The following is a 21,547-nucleotide window of genomic DNA, read 5'->3' as shown; positions in this document are numbered from 1 at the left end:
ATTCAGTCACAAGGGCCTCCAGGGTGAAAACACAGTGACTCAGAAGTCCTGCCCAACAGATCAGCTAGGAAGAGGAGAGAGCCTTGGGATTAAACTTTGGAATTCTCTTTCAGAGGTGATCCCTTCAACATTCCTACAATATTAGAACAGGCTCTCCAGAGTATTGCCTCCCTCGGGTACTGAGGGAGCCCTGGCTAGAGGCAATTGGCCAAGTGCAGGGTGACAGGTGGTTTACTGGTGGCTGGTGCTCACCCTCAGGTTCATCTCCCTCTGCTTGCTGAACTCTTGGTTCTCACACTGACAAGGTTGTGTCCTTCAGTCCTCCCCTGTCCCATTACCAGAAAGAGTAACCCCACCAGGGATAGGAGAACTCAGAGGAAAAGGCTGCAGGATCTTAGAGGAACAGACATCCCTTCAAAAGAGAGAAACAAAGAAACAAAAAACTGGGATGTGGTTACCATACAAAGCAGATGTTTCAGAGGACTCTCACCAGAAGTTTCAAATACAACAAATATCAGCCAAATGAAATTAAGACACATTGTTTTTAAGAAGCAGAAAATATGAGACATAAAATATAATGGTTTAAAAATATTATATATGAAATAAAAAAGAGAAAGGCCAAATTGGAAAATCAAACTGCGATGTTCACAAAAATATTTGGAGACTTATATGTATAAATATATATAAAATATTGTATTGATATTATAAAATATTATGTCCAAAGTTGATCAAAACTGAATAAAAGTGGAAAAAATAAATTGAGGAGAAGAAGTATTTAAATAAATAATAAATTCAAGATATATAATGTTCAATAAAGATTAAAACAAAACTAACTCAGGTTGAGAAGGCCATAGAGTACTCAATAAGAGAGAGAAGGAAGAACCCACACTTGCATGTGGAAAAATGACAAACAGCATAGTAAAATTTAAAAATATCCAAGAAAAACCTTTGAAGTGTTTCAGGAGAAAGAGCAGATCAATTTTTATATAGCAAGAGTGAATGTAAAAAGAACAAAAAATATTTCTCTTAAAATATTGAAGAGAACATTGAACCTAGAATTTCATATTTAGTAAAATAGCCATTCGCTGTAAGAATATATATTCCTAAGCATATAGGGTTTCAGAAAAATTGGCACATAAAATGTCACATTCAAAATGGTTTTGTAAAAATTACTTAAATAAAACAACTTAATCCTGAAGATATTGCATGAGATTTGCAAAACAAAGTGGATAAAATACTTGATAAATTTTATTGTTATCCTTAAAAAATAATAAAATAAGAGGGGAAATAGTCATGCTATCTATAATTAAAAATACAAACAATTTCAGGTGATGTGGAGGTTCAGCAGGCATATCAACGGACATGAGGACATGTGTCTTAGTCTTCTTGAGCAGCTATAACAAAATATTGTGTATAACAAAACTAGGTACTTAAAAACCATAGGATCTTATTCCTCATCATTCTGGAAGCTGAGGAAGCCAAGATCAGGGCACTAGAAGATGTAGTGTCTAGTGAGGGCTCTCTTCTCACCATAACCTCATAAGGTGGAAGGGGCAAAGGGTCTCTCTCTGGGGCCTTTTTTATAAGGGCACTATTCCCTTTCATATAGACTTGGCCCTCAGACCTAATCACTGACTAAAGACCCTATCTTCTGATACAATTGTTTTGTGATTATTATTCAACATACAAATTTGAGAGAAAATACAAACATTCAATCATAGCAAAATGCTATAGTGTTTTTCTTGTTATGGAAAATATAAACAGCAGTTTAAAAGTGCAAGAAAGAATTAAAAAGGAGCATAGAAAGGGATAAACTGTCATAATAAACTCAGTAGAAACACCTACTTCTATATATCTATATATTTATATGTCTTAGATAGATATATGTATATAAAATGTAGACATATAAACTAGAGATTTTTCATTGGGAATTTTGAAAACTCAACTCTAAGCTCTTTATAAAAGAAAGTCCTAAATCATGAGAAAATGTTAATACTAAAAAGATAAGAAAATACAACCATTTGAAGAAAACTTTTTATAGCTGTATAAATAATAACCCAAGTAAAATTAAAGAAACATCATTAAGAAAAAAAGAAGTTTTCTACATATTGATGTAAGTGTACATCAACTTAGAAGATAATGGTTAAAAATGTAAAGAAAAATTAATAGAACTACTATCATAAAGGAAATTTTAACATGACTTTGCCATTTGTGATAGGTCCGTCAAAATATTAGCAAGGATACAAGAAGAGTTAAATAGCATAACAAACAAAACTGATGTCTTAGACATATGTAGAGTTCTGTACCAAACATTTCAAGGAATATACAATTTCCTCAAGTTCATAAGGGTACCTTACAAAAACTGATGATGTATTGGGGCATAAAGAAGTCTTGAAAATTTTCAAAAAGTAGATATCCTCCAGACAGTCTTTGCTACAATAAATTATGATAGAAATGAGTAGCAAAATTTTAAGAAAATCCTCATATATTTAGAAACAAGAAACTCATTTCTAAATAAGTTGCATACTTATTATTATGTGATGTGTCCCCCCAAAAGCTAATGTGTGAGACAATGCAAGAAGATTTAGAGGAGAAATTATGGGATTATGAGAGCATTAACCCAATCAGTGAATTAATCCCTGATAGAATTAACTGAGTAGTAACTGAAGGTCAGTAGTGTGTGGCTGGAGAAGGTGGGTCATTGGAGGTGTGCTTTGGGGGTACTTATTTTGTATTTGGCGAGTGGAGTCTCTTTCTGCTTATTGATCATCCTGTGAGCCACTTCCCTCTGTCACACTCTTCCACCATGATGTTCTGTCTCACCTCGAGCCCAAGGAATGGAGCTGGCTGTTTGTGGACTGAGACCTCTGAAACCATGAGCCCCCAAATAAACTTTTCCTCCTTTACAATTGTTGTTGTCAGGTCTTTTAGTCACAGCAGTGAAAAAGCTGTTTAAAATAAAATCTGAAGTAAAAGTCTAGAACTGATATGATGTAAATTAATACTATTTAAAAGTCTGGGACTTCCACTTTCTGATTCTGCATGAAAGGAGCTGGGATGTGGCCCTTCTGTCCTAACAAGGAGGAAAAGCCTGAAGAAGTTGAAATATCCACAACTCTTTTTGGGTCCCTAAGAAAGGTGAGGGTTTATGGCAAGTCATTTTCTCTCCCCACTAGCAGAGAGACGGACTGGTAAATATAGGGAGCCACAGTTTATCAAAGCAGAGAAACAGAAACAGAAACCACCACGAATGAAGCAGTGCCAGAGCAGGGACACCTCAGGTGTGATTGATGATTTGCTGGGGACTTAGTGTGGACAAGTTGTGCATGAAAAATTTCAGAGGATCCAGTCAAGGACCCCATCCTTTTGTGAGCCTTCTCTGCAGGAGTTCTACCAGATTCTCAGAGCAAACACTGCAGAGAAATCTTCTCATGCTTTTATCAGAATGAGCAGAGAAAGAACCACTTTGAAATAAACCAGAGTACTTGCTCTGTTCTTGATACGGCTAGCCTTCGGTAGAAACTATTCAATCAAAGTCATGAGCTGGGATAAAGCATGAACCTGCAGCTCCAACCAGTTCTTGCCTTCTGTGTGACAGAAGGAAAATGCACAACTTCATCCCATTCTAGACATCCTGGCCCACCTAAGGAGGGGTGGTTAGAAAAACCTGATTCACGTTTGCAAAGTTCCCAATCCAGAGGCAAAGACTCACTAAAAGATGGAGACCTAATTTTTTTACAGAACAATAGAATGCTTGCCTCCCCCACACCTTACCACCAGATTATAAATGACTTATTTACAGCAGTTCCTTTTACTCAAGACATCATGTGTGGCCATCTAGGAAAATAAATAAATAATTAATTGTAAAGTACATAAATGGCAAAAATTAACAAATAAATAAATCGAAAAGCGAGAATGAGGACCAGATTCAGATATGGCAAGGATATTAGAACTATCAGAGGGGACTTAAAAAAAAATGTGACTAATACGCTAAGGGTTCTAATGGTACAATAGAGAACATGTAAGAACAGATGAGCAATGTAAGCAGAGAGATGAAAATTCTAAGAAAAAACTAAACATACATTCTAAACATCAAAACATTAACAGGAATGAGAATGCCTTTGATGGACTTCTTAGTAAACTGGATATGACTAATGAAAGAATTTTTAGTTTTCAGATACATGAACAAAAGTCTGTAAAACTAAAATGGAAAAAGAACAAAGCCTGAAAAATCAGAATAGAACATTCAAGGACCTTGAGACCACCAAAAAAGTCTAACATATATACAATGGGAACACTAGAAATAGATGAGGGGGAGGAAGGAACAGAAGAAATACTTGAAAAAATGATGACTGAGAATTTCCCCAAATTAATGTGAAACAACAAATCATAGATTCTGGAATCTCAGATGATATCAAGATAAAGACAAAAAATAAATAAATCAAAAATAAAGATTAAAACTACACCTATGCATATCATTTTCAATTATAGAAAATCAAAGTCAAGGAAAAAATTCCTGAGAGAAGCCAGAAGGGAAAAAAAAAAAAGGTATAGCAGGCCAAATATAAGAATTATATATGACTTCCTCTCAGAAACTGAACTAACAAGAAGAGTAAAATGAAATATGTAAAGTGCGTGCACACACACACACACAAATAAACCCACTAACCTAGAATTTTGTTCCCTGTGAAATAATCTATCAAAATTGAAAAAGAAATAGACTTTCTTAAACAAAAATGGAAGGAATCTATTGCAAGTAAATTTGCCTTGCAAGATGTTAAAAGCAGTGTTTTACAGAGAGGAAAATAATTAATTCAGAAACACAGATCTACACAAACCAAGGAGGAACACTGAATAAGGAATGAGTGAATATAAAATAAAAATGATTTTCTTTTTTTTTAATTATTCACAATAATAATAGCAATAACGTATTTGCTTACGTATCCTTATGAATATATGTGTTACAAATGTGTGAAATTAAATGACAACAATGATATAAGGAACAGGGAGGGAATTATGAATGTTTTGTTATTATAAGGTATGATCTATGAAGTAATTTGGTGTTGACAGTGGACTTGAATTAAAGTTAGTTTTAATTGTATATTGCAAATTCTATGGCAACCACCATAAAAGTAAAGAAGAAATATAATGAATATGCTAAGAAAGGAGAGAAAAATCAAAATATATAAAATGCTTAATAAGAAGTGTTAAAGGCGGAAAAAGTAAAAGAAGACAAAATCAGGAATAAAGAACATAGGCAACAAATCAAACACAATAATAAATATGGTAGTATTAATTTAACTGTATCAGTAATCACTTTACTTTCAAGATATGTATGTACGAGAAAAGGCCCAGTGGCCCGCGGCGGGACAGAGCTTCCAATCACTCCTGCAAGGTAGGCGGGCCTGCGACCCACCGGCAGAAGAGGAGCAGCGGCCTGCTGAGAGGCAGAGCCGCCCCCTCCCCCTGCACCGGCAAGGTAGAGGGAACTGTGACCACGCACAGAGCAGGCCCAGCGGCCTGCTGGGGGGCAGAGCTGCCCCCCACCCCCTGCGCCTGCCAGGTAGGTGGAACAGTGACCACCGACAGAAAAGGCCCAGTGGCCCGCGGAGTGGCAGAGCTTCCAATCACTCCTGCAAGGTAGGCGGGCCTGCGACCCACCGGCAGAAGAGGAGCAGCGGCCTGCTGAGAGGCAGAGCCGCCCCCTCCCCCCCGCGCCTGCAAGGTAGACGGAACTGTGACCACCATCAGAACAGGCCCAGCGGCCTGCTGAGGGGCAGAGCCGCCCCCCACCCCCCGTGCCTGTCAGGTAGGCGGAACTGTGACCACTGACAGAAAAGGCCCAGTGGCCCGCGGAGTGGCAGAGCTTCCAATCACTCCTGCAAGGTAGGCGGGCCTGCGACCCACCGGCAGAAGAGGAGCAGCGGCCTGCTGAGAGGCAGAGCCGCCCCCTCCCCCCCGCGCCTGCAAGGTAGACGGAACTGTGACCACCATCAGAACAGGCCAGACCTGCAACCGAGAGACAGAATAGGCCCAGTGGCCTGAGGAAGGGTAGAGCCGCCCCCCCCCCCCGCGCCTGCAAGGTAGGCGGACCTGCGACCCACTGGCAGTACAGCCCCAGAGGCCTGCAGAGGGGCAGTGCCGCTGCCTGCGCCTGCAAAGTAGACAGAACTGTGACCACCGACAGAACAAGCCTAGCGGCCCGCAGAGGGACAGAGCCGCCGCCCGCGCCTGCGAGGGAGACTTTGCAACTATACAAGACCAATATAAATATATAGGGGGAAAATTCAATAGCACAACAGTTTCACCAAGTAGAAAGGAACGCGAACAGTATGAAGAGACAAGGAAAGAAAGGACCACAAGCATTGCAGGTCAACTCAACGTTAGAAGAGGTAATAGCTGCAGCAGATGGAATGTCAGATAAAGAATTCAGGATATACATGCTTCAGATGATCTGGAGTCTCAAGGAAGACATCAGACAGCAAAATCAGACAATGAAAGATCACTTCAACAATGAATTACATAAACAAATCCAAGAAGCAAAAGATCAACTATACAGGGAAATAGAGGTTATAAAAAACAAACAAACAGAAATCCTAGAAATGCAGGAAGCAATAAGCCAACTTAAAAACTCAATTGAGAATACTACCAGCAGAGTAGAACACTTAGAAGACAGAACATCAGACAATAAAGATAATGTATTTCAACTTGAAAAGAACATAGACAGCTCAGCAAGACTGTTAAGAAACCATGAGCAGAACATCCAAGAAATATGGGATAACATCAAGAGACCAAATTTAAGAGTCATTGGGATACAGGAAGGGACAGAGTTTCAAACCAAAGGAATGAGCAATCTATTCAATGAAATAATACGAGAAAACTTCCCAGACTTGAAGAATGAGACAGAACCCCAAATCCTAGAAGCCTACAGGACGCCGAATGTGCAAAATCATAAGAGACCCACAACTAGACACATTATAATGAAGATGCCCAACATACAGAATAAGGAGAGAATTTTAAAAGCTACAAGAGAAAGGAAGCAGATCACATTTAGGGGTAAGCCAATCAGGATAACAGCTGATCTTTCAACACAGACTCTGAAAGCTAGAAGATCCTGGAATAACATATTTCAAACACTGAAAGAAAATGGGTTCCAACCAAGAATTGTGTTTCCAGCGAAATTAAGCTTCAGGATGGAAGACGAAATTAAAACCTTCCACGATAAACAAAAGTTAAAAGAATTTGCAGCTAGAAAACCATCTCTTCAAAACATCCTTGGCAAAACATTACAGGAAGAGGAAATGGAAAATAACAATGAAAACCAACAGTGGGAGGTAGGACACTAAAGGGGGGAAAATAATCAAAGAGGAAAACAAACCATGTTTAGTAACATAAATAAACAAATATGGCTGGAAGAACAACCCATATCTCAATAATAACCCTAAATGTTAATGGCTTAAACTCACCAATCAAGAGACACAGGCTAGTAGAATGGATCACAAAACAAGACCCAACAATATGCTGCCTACAGGAGACGCATTTGATAGGAAAAGACATACATAGGCTGAAGGTGAAAGGTTGGGAAAAATCATATCACTCATATGGACTTCGGAAACAAGCAGGAGTATCCATACTCATATCAAATAAAATAGATTTCAAGCCAAAGTTAATCAAAAGGGATAAAGAGGGACACTACATACTGCTCAAGGGAACCATACACCAACAAGACATAACAATCATAAATATATATGCCCCAAACAATGGTGCAGCTATGTTCATCAAACAAACTCTTCTCAAGTTCAAGAGTCTAATAGACCACCATACAATAATCATGGGAGACTTCAACACACCTCTATCACCACTGGACAGATCTTCCAAACAAAAGTTGAATAAGGAAACTATAGAACTCAATAACACAATTAATAACCTAGACTTAATTGACATATATAGAATATACCACCTAACATCAAGCAGTTACACTTTTTTCTCAGCAGCACATGGATCCTTCTCAAAAATAGATCATATATTATGTCACAGGGAAACTCTTAGACAATATAAAGGAGTAGAGATAATACCATGCATCCTATCTGATCATAATGGAATGGAACTGAAAATCAACGATAAAAGAAGGAAGGGAAAAGAATACATCACTTGGAGAATGAACAATAGGTTACTGAATGATCAATGGGTTATAGAAGACATCAAGGAAGAAATTAAAAAATTCTTAGAGATTAATGAAAACACAGACACAACATATCTGAATCTATGGGACACATTGAAAGCAGTTCTAAGAGGAAAATTCATTGCTTGGAGTTCATTCCTTAAAAAAAGAAAAAACCAACAAATAAATGATCTCATACTTCATCTCAAAATCCTAGAAAAAGAAGAGCAAAACAACAGCAAAAGAAGTAGAAGGCAAGAAATAATTAAAATCAGAGCTGAAATTAATGAAATCGAAACAAAAGAAACAATTGAAAAAATTGACAAAACTAAAAGTTGGTTCTTTGAAAAAATAAACAAAATCGAAAGACCCTTAGCCATGCTAGCGAAGAGAAGAAGAGAGAGAACTCAAATTACTAACATACGGGATGAAAGAGGCAATATCACAACAGACACTTCAGAAATACAGAAGATAATCAAAAATTATTTTGAATCCTTATACTCCAATAAATTAGAAGATAGTGAAGGCATAGATAAATTTCTTAAGTCATATGATCTGCCCAGATTGAGTCAGGAGGATATAGACAACCTAAACAGACCAATATCAATTGAGGAAATAGAAGAAACCATCAAAAGACTACCAACTAAGAAAAGCCCAGGACCGGATGGGTATACAGCAGAGTTTTACAAAACCTTTAAAGAGGAACTAATACCAATACTTTTCAAGCTACTTCGGGAAATAGAAAAAGAGGGAGAACTTCCAAATTCATTCTACGAGGCCAACATCACCCTGATACCTAAACCAGACAAAGACACTTCAAAGAAAGAAAACTACAGACCAATATCTCTAATGAACCTAGATGCAAAAATCCTCAATAAAATTCTGGCCACTCGGATACAAAAACTTATCAAAAAAATTGTGCACCATGATCAAGTAGGATTCATCCCTGGGATGCAAGGCTGGTTCAATATACGGAAATCAATAAATGTTATTCACCACATCAATAGACTTAAAAATAAGAATCATATGATCATCTCGATAGATGCGGAGAAAGCATTTGACAAAGTACAGCATCCCTTTATGTTCAAAACTCTAGAAAAACTAGGGATAACAGGAACATACCTCAATATTGTAAAAGCAATCTATGCTAAGCCTCAGGCTAGCATCATTCTGAATGGAGAAAAATTGAAGGCATTCCCTCTAAAATCTGGAACAAGACAGGATGCCCTCTCTCACCACTTCTGTTCAACATAGTTCTCGAAACACCGGCCAGAGCAATTAGACAGACGAAAGAAATTAAAGGCATCAAAATAGGAAAAGAAGAACTTAAATTGTCACTATTTGCAGATGACATGATTCTATACCTAGCAGACCCAAAAGGGTCTACAAAGAAACTATTAGAGCTAATAAATGAATTCAGCAAAGTGGCAGGATATAAAATCAACACGCATAAATCAAAGGCATTCCTGTATATCAGCGACAAATCCTCTGAAATGGAAATGAGGACAACCACTCCATTCACAATATCTTCAAAAAAAATAAAATACTTGGGAATCAACCTAACAAAAGAGGTGAAAGACTTATACAATGAAAAGTACAGAACCCTAAAGAGAGAAATAGAAGAAGATCTTAGAAGATGGAAAAATATACCCTGTTCATGGATAGGCAGAACTAACATCATCAAAATGGCAATATTACCAAAAGTTCTCTATAGGTTTAATGCAATGCCAATCAAAATCCCAACGGCATTTCTTGTAGAAATAGAGAAAGCAATCATGAAATTCATATGGAAAAACAAAAGACCCAGAATAGCAAAAACAATGCTAAGCAGGAAGTGTGAATCAGGCGGTATAGCGATACCAGACTTCAAACTATACTACAGAGCAATAGTAACAAAAACAGCATGGTACTGGTACCAAAACAGGCGGGTGGACCAATGGTACAGAATAGAGGACACAGAAACCAATCCACAAAACTACAACTACCTTATATTTGATAAAGGGGCTAAAAGCATGCAATGGAGGAAGGATAGCATCTTCAACAAATGGTGCTGGGAAAACTGCAAATCCATATGCAACAAAATGAAACTGAATCCCTTTCTCTCGCCATGCACAAAAGTGAATTCAAAATGGATCAAGGAGCTTGATATCAAATCAGAGACACGCCGTCTGATAGAAGAAAAAGTTGGCTACGATCTACATACTGTGGGGTCGGGCTCCAAATTCCTCAATAGGACACCCATAGCACAAAAGTTAATAACTAGAATCAACAAATGGGACTTACTCAAACTAAAAAGTTTTTTCTCAGCAAAAGATACAATAAGAGAGGTAAATAGAGAGCCTACATCCTGGGAACAAATCTTTACTCCTCACACTTCAGATAGAGCCCTAATATCCAGAGTATACAAAGAACTCAAAAAATTAGACAATAAGAGAACAAACAACCCAATCAACAAATGGGCCAAGGACCTGAACAGACACTTCTCAGAGGAGGACATACAATCAATCAACAAGTACATGAAAAAATGCTCACCATCTCTAGCAGTCAGAGAAATGCAAATCAAAACCACCCTAAGATACCATCTCACTCCAGTTAGATTGGCAGCCATTATGAAGTCAAACAACAACAAGTGCTGGCGAGGATGTGGGGAAAAGGGTACACTTGTACATTGCTGGTGGGACTGCAAATTGGTGCAGCCAATTTGGAAAGCAGTATGGAGATTTCTTGGAAAGCTGGGAATGGAGCCACCATTTGACCCAGCTATTCCCCTTCTCGGTCTATTCCCTAAAGACCTAAAAAGAGCATGCTACAGGGACACTGCTACATCGATGTTCATAGCAGCACAATTCACAATAGCTAGACTGTGGAACCAACCTAGATGCCCTTCTATGGATGAATGGATAAAAAAAATGTGGCATTTATACACAATGGAGTATTACTCTGCATTAAAAAATGACAAAATCATAGAATTTACAGGGAAATGGATGGCATTAGAGCAGGTTATGCTAAGTGAAGCTAGCCAATCCCTAAAAAACAAATGCCAAATGTCTTCTTTGATATAAGGAGAGTAACTAAGAACAGAGTAGGGTCGAAGAGCAGGAGAAGAAGATTAACATTAAACAGGGATGAGAGGTGGGAGGGAAAGGGAGAGAGAAGGGAAAATGCATGGAAATGGAAGGAGACCCTCAGAGTTATACAAAAGTACATACAAGAGGAAGTGAGGGGAAGGGGAAAAATAATATAAGGGGGACAAAGGAATGTCAGTAGAGGGAGCAGAGAGAGAAGAGGGGAGGGGAGGGGAGGGGAGGAGAGGGGAGGGGAGGGGGGATAGTAGAGGATAGGAAAGGCAGCAGAATACAACAGACACTAGTATGGCAATATGTAAATCAATGGATGTGTAACTGATGTGATTCTGCAATCTGTATATGGGGTAAAAATGGGAGCTCATAACCCACTTGAATCAAATTGTGAAATATGATATATCAAGAACTATGTAATGTTTTGAACAGCCAACAATAAAAAATTAAAAAAATAAAAAAATAACAAAAACAAAAAAAGATATGTATGTACCAATTAAAAGACTGAGATTGTCACAGTAGATCAACAAATAAGACCTGATTACATGTTATTTACAAGAGACCCACTATAAGTATAAAAATACATTCAAAATAAAAAGTAATGAAACAATTGTATGCTAACATTAATTAAAAGAAAGCAGGACTAACTAAATTAATTTCACACGGAGAAGAGTTTAAAGCAAGGAAAATTACCATAGATTTTCTTAAAAAGTGTGTTACATAATGTACTCCCAAAAGAATATTTAATAATCCTTTATGTATTCATACCTATCAGAAAATCAAACTACATGAAGATAAAGATGCTAGAAATACAAGGCGGAAACAGATGAATCCACTATCATAGTTGAAAATTTTAACATTCCTTTATCAGAAATAGATCCATCAGGCAGAAAGAACATAGTTGATCTCAACTTAGTTTAACCAAATGGATATAATCAATGTCTATAGATCACTTCATCAACAACCACAGAATACACATTCTTCTTCAGCACAAGGAACATTCATTCTAGACCACATTCTGGGCCACAAAACATACCTTAAATTAAAAAAAGTAGAAATTATCTAATGTCAATTCTCAATTAAACAGGAAATTGATAACATAAAGACAACTGGAAAATTGTAAAATATGTGAGGATTAAACAACACACTACTAAATAACATATACATCAGAGAAGAATTTTCAAGAGAAAATTTAAAGCATTTTGAACTAAATAAAACAATTTATCAAAACTTTCGGGATATAATGAAAACAATACTTAGAATATATAGCATTGGATGCACACATTAGAAAAGAAAAAAATCTGAAGTCAATATTTAAGATCCTACCTTAGGAAACGTGGAAAAGAAGAATAAGCTAAATCCAAAATAAACAGATGAAAATAATAAAAATTAAAAGAAAAGTCAATGAAATTGAAAATCAGGCATCAACAAAACCAAAAACCTATTCTTCAGAAATATCAATAAAATTTATAAGTTTCTAGCCAGGTTCACTAAGAAGATAAAAAGAGAGAGAAAGAAGACAATTTACTAATATCAGAAATAAAGGAAAGAAATGACTACAGACCCCAGGGACGTTAAAAGGATAATAAAGGAATACAAAGAACAACAATGTGTCCACAACTTAATAACCTAGATAAAATTGACCGATTTCTTTTTTAAAAATTTTTTTTGGTAGTTGTAAATGGACAGAATGCCTTTATTTTATTTGTTTATTTTTATGTGGTGCTGAGGATGGAACCCAGTGCCTTACACGGCTAGGCAAGCGCTATGCTGCTGAGCTTTAGCCCCAGCCCAACCAATTTCTCAAAAGACACAATCTACTCAAATTTATATAAGAAGAAATAGACAATCTGTATTGGCCTATATGTATTTTATAAATTGAATCAATAATTAATAAAACTCCAAGAAAGAAACAACTGGGTGTGGGTGTTTTCACTGCTGATACCATTCAAATATTTAAGGAAGAAACTATAACAGTTCTAGAAGATAGAAACAATGGGAACATTTCCTCTGTCATTCCATAAAACTAGTGCTGTCCTCATACTACAACAGTGAATGACATTGCACAAAAAGGAAGACCAATATTGTCCCTGAAAACAGATGCCAAAATACTCAACAAATTCAGCAAATTGAATACAGCAATGTGTAAAAATAATTAAGCACCATGACCGAATCAGATTTATCCCAGTTATGCAAGGCTGGTTTAATGAATCAACAGGCTAAAAAAGAAAAAAAAATGTGATATTTATAAAAAACATATCTGATGAAGAACTCTTCCAACATATACAAAGATACTCTTGAAATTTAAATAAGAAAACAACCTGATTAAGAAACAGACCAAAGAACTCCACAGTTACTTCTTCAAAGAAGGTATGTAGGTGACAAATAAATATGTTATATGCATATTCAGACATGACACAATGAAACCCACAATTCTGTACAATTAATTTGCACTAATAAAAAATTTCCCCACAGACCACATGGACCAAATGTCTGCAGAAAATTCCATCCAACAGTTTCAGAACAACCATTTTCCTCATCAGCACAGGGAACGCTCTCTTGTACGGATAACATACAGGACATGGAATAAGCCTCAACAATTTTTTTAATTAAAATTATATTGAGTATTTTTCCTGACCACAGGGCAATAAAAATGTAAATAAAAAAAGAAGAAAACCTTAGGAAATTATGTAAACAAACATAATTTGCTCCACTTCTAGTGTCACTATAAAATACAAATTAAAATGACAATCAGATAACAATATAGAACTATCAGAGTAGTCAAAATGTAGAACACTGAAAAAACAAAATGTTAGTGAGGATGTGAAGCAACAGGAATTCTTATCCGTTGATGGGAATGAATGGTACACACTTTGGAAGAGAGATGGTTGGTTTCTTATAAAACTAAACATATTCTTACCATATATTCCAGGAATTACACTCCTTGGTTTTTACACAACAGAAGTGGAAACTTATTTTCACACAAAAACCTATACATGCATATTTATAGCAGTTTTATTCATAATTGCCAAAATATAAAAGTAATCAAGAAATTCTTTAGTATGTGTACATATAAACTGTAGAATACCCAAGTGATAGAATGCTATGGACTGCTTAAAAAAAAAAAAAAGAGCTATCAAACCATGAAAAAACATGAAGGAAACTTAAAAGCATGTCAATAAGTGAAAAAAGCCAATCTGATAAGGCTGATTTCAATTATATGCCTTTCTATAAAAGGCAAAACTGTGGAGACTGTTAAAGGGTTAGTGGTTGCCAAGTGTTGGGTAAGTGGCTGACTAAGCAGAGAACAGAGTATTTTAAGGGCAGTGAAATTACTCTGTATGGCACTATCATAATGAATACATGTCACTATTCAGCTGTCTCCACTCACAGAAGGCACAACACCAACAGTGAAGTTTGATAGAAATTGCAGACTTTAGCTGGAATAAGTGAGCTAGATAGAAAACTGGAGCTATAGCTCATACTTACCTTCAGGGTTGTTTATTCTGGGAGGATATGGCACAAAGGGAGAAATTTTACCTGTGACCTCTTATTTATGTTTTTGGGTGATAAATACATTGCTTTTGTGCCATTAAAGAATTTTCGTTCGAATATGGAGGCACAAAAATATTGAGTAGAAATGACAAATAGTGAAGGTGAAGTATATACTGACACATTCTCTATAACCTAATTGGTCCAATACAAAAATTGAAGAAAAGGGGTCACAAATGATAATCAAAATATGTTGTTGTTACTTAAATATGTTCATTATCCATTCATACTTTTATACATTTATACCTGCTAAGTCTATGTGAAAATCAATAACGTGTATTTGTGTGTGTGCATATACACAAGCAAGTATAGGAATCCCGTGGTGGCTAGATACTGAATAATTTGATCTGAAGGTGAATTTTTAGAGGTGTGAAATATGGAAGATAATTAAATAATTCATTTATGAAACCTTGCTTGCCATAATATTTGAGGGTATTAATATTATAAAAATCCACAGTTACTTTAGCAGTACAGAATAGAGCTGAGAACTTGGAGTCTGGAATCCAACTGCCCCAGATTAGACCCCTCTCCACCCCTTACCAATTTTGAGGCTAGGGGAAGTTAATCGCCCTGTGTATACCTAGATTTTTGTTTTTTTTTTTTAATCTGTAAAAGGGCAATGATAAAATCTGACTGATAATTGTTATAAGGAATAAATCCATTAACAGAAATGAAACACTAGATTAGTGTCTGGCAGATGGTAAGCGTTCAATAAATGTCAGCCTCTATCATTTTGTGTCTTCTTTATCGGGCTGCAGGTAATATACTTGACACACACTGCAAACTGCCACCTCCCAGCCTCTTCTCTAAACATGCTGTAAGAAATCACTCTGAAAATCATATTGCAACCAATTTGCTGTCACTTTGCTAGATACATACAAGTGAAATCATTGTAACACAGTATATTACCCCTAGAATGTACTTCAACTGCATTAACCTTTTCCTCATGACTATCATTCTGCTTAAACTTTATTCAAACATTTCATCAGAGCAGACTTTAGCAGATATCTCTGAAAACAAACGGATTTCATGTTCTCTGGACAAAGATAAAAAGGACTTGATATAACACTACTGCAATTGAATATAATCTGGTCATTATTCAGCTGGATAAATTACAATTTCAACTAAGTAAACAAAAATTTTAATATTGTTGAAAAGTGGCTGTGACTGATTTCCTGACTTCTTTAAGATTTCCCTTTATGAGGTTTACAGGCTTTGTCTTGGTTTAAAAGGTTTTCAATTTACAAAGTAGGTGACTTCAGGCAAATTTCTCAACTTAGTGCTAAGTTTGGTTTCCTCTGTTGCACTGTGACCAAGGAGGAGTTTCTCCTATTTATGAAAGTGTCAATATAATTTAATGGCCCACAATTTTGTGACAAATGCAAAAGGTGGAATTATCATTATATCTGCTAACCTGCAAATGGAAAAATCAAATGGTTTTCCTAAGTCATCAACTAGGTCTCTGGGCCAGGTTTTTGATTCCTATAGATTTCTTTTCCATCAGACTATACTACTTAAAGTTATCAGAATAACAAATGCTGTTCTCTAAGAAAGAAATATTTAAATAGATCAATATGGCAAAGTGATTCACAAGAAATTAATCTTCTAGGTTTAAGATTATCTCTAAAAATATTTTTCATGTTAAGCATTACACAACATCTTTTATTTTAATCACATTTATGAGTATCTTTTGGTCCATCAAGAACCAGAGAAGACTACTGAAGTATTTCTATTTTTTCAATAATAATGAATACTTACAAATTAAAATATCACCAAAGAAAGACTTTAACCAGATTTAAAGACATTTAAATTGAGATATGTGTCATTTTGTTAATTTTGATGTATACTTCAATTGAAAAATACTAATATGACATATAGTGTTCTTTCAAATAACTGGTTGTCTTTTCTATAAATAATAACTCCCCATTCACTTATTTTAGTTTGGAAACATGGCATTCATTCCACCTTGAATCCATCGCAGCGTCTCTTTTTTCTTTTCCCTGAAGATTTTTCCTCTGCTGTATTATTCAAATGCTGATTTTGGTCCATGATTAAACCACAGATATTATGTGAATGTTTTCAAATGTCGTTGATGCTTTTTAAAAATGATCACCTATCTGGGGAGAAAAAAAAAACAATTTATTTCATCCAAACAATATGCAATTTAGAAGTAAGAAAAGCTGTAACATCAGCATCAACCAATCAGTCAATCAATGATATTTATTCTGAGACTGTTATGTCCAGCCACTCAGCTAAGAGTGTACTGGATACAAACACAGGAAAGAAAAACACAATATTCCAGCCTTGGGAAGATTGTGATTAAGTTAGGGAGATATATTTGGGGGAAGAAACTCAAAAAAATTAAATTGGATAATATAGAATCAAATCCTAGATTATATGAACAAAACTATTAATTTTTGCTAGTATTGGGGATTAAACCCAGCACTTCATGCATGCTCGGCAGGCACTCTACCACTGAGCTATATCCCCAAAACTTCTTAAATTACAGAAATTAAGACTTGAATGTTTTCTACATACATAGATTATAAAATTAACGAAAGCAAACATATGTTTAACTTATAGTTTTGCACAGTGACAAATTGTGCCTTGCATATAATAGGTATTGAAAATGAGGAGAAAGAATCATGTTAATGAATTATAACTAGAATGGCCTAATGTAGAGGAAGTAACTCTGGAACCAGATTCAGAAAGCAGGTAGAATTTGGACTTGTTTAAAAGCACCAAAGTGTACTCCAAGTACCTCTCGGAGACAATGGCCATATTCAATGTACCACTATCATCATCTTACTTTAATTTGTTCTTCTATTTTTCAAGAAAACGTATGCATGCAGTTGAAAATGTGAAATATTAAAAATACAAAGACACTTCTTCTCACTCTTGCCTCTTATGCAGAAACATGAAATGCATTTTAATTAAATACAAATGGTATCATATTGTCAATACTGTCCTCTACCTTTTTACTCTGCTGTACATACTTTATTTTAAAGGGGACTAATTTTTCTTATAGCTACAGCATTGCATTATCCATAATATATTTAACTCATGTCAACAAGCAATTACATCTAATTATTTCATATTAGAAAATTATTTTAATATATCATTTTGTTTTATTTATGTATGATCATATCTGTAGGATTAAACTCCTGTGAGTAGAGTTTGGGGGTCAAAGTCTAAGAGAACTTTTAACTTTGAAAGTTATTAAGCCCCTATTTTAAAGAGTAGTAAAATGAATTAAATTCTGCCTTCAATTCACTCTTTTATGTAGAATAATTTGGTTTTCACTAAGGTTTACAAGATGTAACCTTATTCATACACATTTATGCATCTGAAATATCTATATTGGCAAACACATAAAAGTACAAATATTAAATGATCTTCATAATATACTAATTACACAATGTTTAATAATTGTTATAATTACAGCTGATTTTATTTGTGGTAGTTATGTTCTTAAAGTTCCTGAGAAAACTGAATTGGCAAATACTGAAACACTGTTTCTAGAGGAAATACAGAGTTAGATTTCTGTGCACCTTTGAACACATTTTCATCCACTGATCAATACATACCCTTCTTTGTGTTTATTTCCCTTTGAAGTCACTTTATTTAATGTGTACTCTTGCTTCATTAACATTGAGTTAGTAACCACTAGTAATAGTTCAAGCCTGAAGGAAGATTATTAACATGTGTTTTTTTCTGTCAGGTACTCTTGCACATAGGAATACTAGATAGCATTTTGGCACATTTTAAATAATAAAATGAACAATATAAAGTACAAAATCTCAAAACATGAGTAATAAATAAACTGTGAAAAAGACATTTGTGTACCCTATATGTGCTGAAGCAAAAGGCAAAGCATCATTTTAGACAAACAAGCTGAGAAAATAGGAACTCAGACTTTTCACCACTCTGCATGTATGTCAGTGCTCATGAAAGCCCAGCAGAATTAATTTTGGGGTTCCAAATAAATAGTAGTGAATACAGAAATTTGCTAATTCAGAATTTATGAATAATGAGAATCAACTGTAGATACTACTCATTAATTCAACAACGATTTATTGATTATCCAAAATATATAAAGCACACATAATAATACATATTGAATGAGAAATAAATAAATAAATAAATAATATAATTAACATAACATCCAAGATGTTATGAATTATGTATGTGTGAGTATAATATAAGCACATGCATTATAACAGAAACCCATACCTATGTGTATCTAAGTGAACTCCACTTATTCTACTTTTCACATGTGTTCCATGTGTGTTGTACCTGGGTATGTTCAGTTTCTGGGTGGAGTGGCCTGAGCACTAAAATCAATAGATTGGTGGTCTCAAGATCATGGGCAGCTCTTTGATAAATTTTATGCCTTTTTTTCCATAAATATCTCTATTTTTGTCCCTAAAATTTAAATATTAGCAAAGCATTTTTTATCACTTCATTCTACATTTGAAAATCTTTCTGAATTAAAGGTAGAATACAACTCTTCACTTTTAAGCTCTTTTTTTCCCACCAAGGAGTTATTCCTAAAGGCTGGAAGGCTATTGTCCTCCACTCCTACCTGTTTAAGTTTCAATTAACTTCTTCTTGTCCAGTCTGCTGGCCTCCAGTTCATCCTACACATCTCAGGCCTATTCTCAGATTCTTTCAGAGAGGCCTCATACCATACAAAGTAAAAATCATACTTCCTGTCTGAGGCTCTTCACAACCTAAACCCAGCCCTTGTTTTGGTCTCATTTCCCAGTACATCCATAAGCACCATGACACATAGAACCACTGTCCCAAGAAGAAATCTCTCAGTCCTACTGCATGTTTCTAACCAAACTGGAATGTGCTTCCTCACTGCTTGGTTGTAATTCTACCCCAGATCAGACCTCTTCCATATTACACCCACTTGAAGGAATCTCCCACACTGTTGCTCCAGGGGAAAATATACAGACATTATTTTTCTCTGTATTTCCCCTTCTTTCCCAGACAGTAAGTAACTGGTGCACTCTTCTCTCCTGGATCTTGAGATGAAACAGCAAAAAGTTTGATAAGGTAGGAACATTGCTCCTCATTTCTTGCAAAGGTGAAATTGCAACATGGAACTTCACAGGCTTGACTAAATTCCACACATTCTACTGTTAAGCCTGATTTAGAGGTAATTGATTATGTTTTTTTCTTAGCGTATTTTTCTCTGAGTTGAAATTGACTAACATATAAATGAATACTTGAGATGCAGTATGCTCATAAGATAGGGCAACAGGCATCTGACATAGCAAGGCATCTCTTTCCTGAAGACAACAGCCAGTTCTTTCTCACTTGATTGAGGTGGCACAGGGGAGGGAGGGCACAACCGTATGGGCCTCTGCTTACCTGTGGCCAGCTTTGACTATTTCAGGGGTCATGGCAAAGGAGTACAGGCCAATTTCCTGTTTCCTAGAATGTGCCTATGGCAGTAAGGAGGAAAAGGGAAATGCAGTACTTCCTAACTTCTTAGACCTTCCATGGGACCTGTGGATCCCCACCTTCCATTGACCATACCAACAATTATCTTTAAGATAAGATAAAATCACAAATAGGGAGTCCACTCCAAGGATTCTATGCAGTTGATGAAAACAAATATCTTATATCACATTTTTAAAAGGCAATTAGAAGCCTCATATTTCAGACTTGAAAATCCCTTAGTCTAAAAAGTAATGGGACTAGAACTTCAAACTTTATTTTAAAATTATACAATTTAAGACTCCATTAACCTGAGGCACATCTCTCTCCAGAAACGATAGTTAATTGGTTTTGAGGGCTTAGAACAAAAGTGTATAAAAGACAAAGAACATAAAATTTGTAGTACGTATCATGACCACTAAATCTTTTTTATTTTTTTACAATTTATAGAAATTTTTTATATAGAAGAAATGCTGAAATTCAAAAAGTCAAAGGTTCCTACCTGAATGTAGAATCCTACAGCAAATGGAACAAGTGATCCTCAATCTACTGTTCACGTCCCTCTTTAAATACTTTTTTTTCTTTTTATGTCAGTTCAGTGATGATTAACCATCATGTTAGGTCATTGTGCTAAACAAACAGAAGAAAATTACAACTATTTCTAGGTGTTCACTCCAGACTTATATTTTAAAGGCCACATTAATACAATCTGAGAATTTATACATTTTGTTAATGTTATTTTATAAATCTTTATTTCTGGGAATGACTTATAACTGTTTTTTCAATGAACTTGGTTACATAAGACCTTTTCTTTAGAGATAAATTCATCATATTATTTAAGGTACTTAAAATTTTTCCACACAGAAAACAATTCAAGGCAATGTTTAAAATGTATCTACAGGTTAAATTAGCATTCAAAAATATAAAATATACTCTTTAAGCTTATACATGGAGAGGGTTATAATATGTAGGGACCCTGAATGTCCCACATGGAATAGTAAGGCACCCATTAATTACCAGATGGTTCTCCTAAGTGACATGATCAATACTGTTTTGCAGGAAATATTCCTCACTTCAAAGCCTGAAGAAAGAATGGCATAATGAATGCTTTCTTTCTTTCAAATATTAAATTGGTTTTTGAAAGGGAAAGGCTTGACTAAAATGAGACTCTTTTTCTTTTAATGGAGATGAAACTTAAATAATTAATTTAATAGCTCAAACACTTCTTGATTCCCTAGTAGCTCAGGCATGGGGCTCTGTTTTGGAAATGTACTAATATAAATAAGGTACAGACCCTTCTTTCGCG

The 21,547-nt window shown here is 35.5% G+C and overlaps 1 protein-coding gene across 3 annotated transcripts in view; it reads right to left on the bottom strand.

The window, feature by feature from the left end:
* Positions 1–20,854, bottom strand: part of Slco1b3 (solute carrier organic anion transporter family member 1B3) — a 93,131-nt gene extending 72,277 nt beyond the window's left edge. For 2 of the 3 annotated variants that reach the window (XR_006850019.1, XM_046436018.1), the window contains exons 1-2: positions 20,744–20,854; positions 16,756–16,907 (exon numbers count right to left, since the gene is read on the bottom strand). Coding sequence is in view for 2 of the 3 variants with exons in the window: in XM_046436018.1 (XP_046291974.1) it covers positions 16,756–16,839 (84 nt within the window). In the remaining variant the exon portion in view is untranslated. Of the gene's footprint in view, positions 1–16,755; positions 16,908–19,375; positions 19,488–20,743 lie in introns of those variants that run through there. The other variant, XM_046436019.2, reaches the window with a different exon arrangement.
* Positions 20,855–21,547: the final 693 nt, after the last annotated feature.

The sequence above is a fragment of the Marmota monax genome, unplaced genomic scaffold (genome assembly GCF_021218885.2).
Source record: "Marmota monax isolate L192 unplaced genomic scaffold, Marmota_monax_Labrador192_F-V1.1 WCK01_AAM20220418_F8-fsc00012, whole genome shotgun sequence".
Classification (NCBI taxonomy): domain Eukaryota; kingdom Metazoa; phylum Chordata; class Mammalia; order Rodentia; family Sciuridae; genus Marmota; species Marmota monax.
Note: the sequence above shows the minus strand (reverse complement) of the source record. Positions and strands in the feature narration are given on the sequence as shown.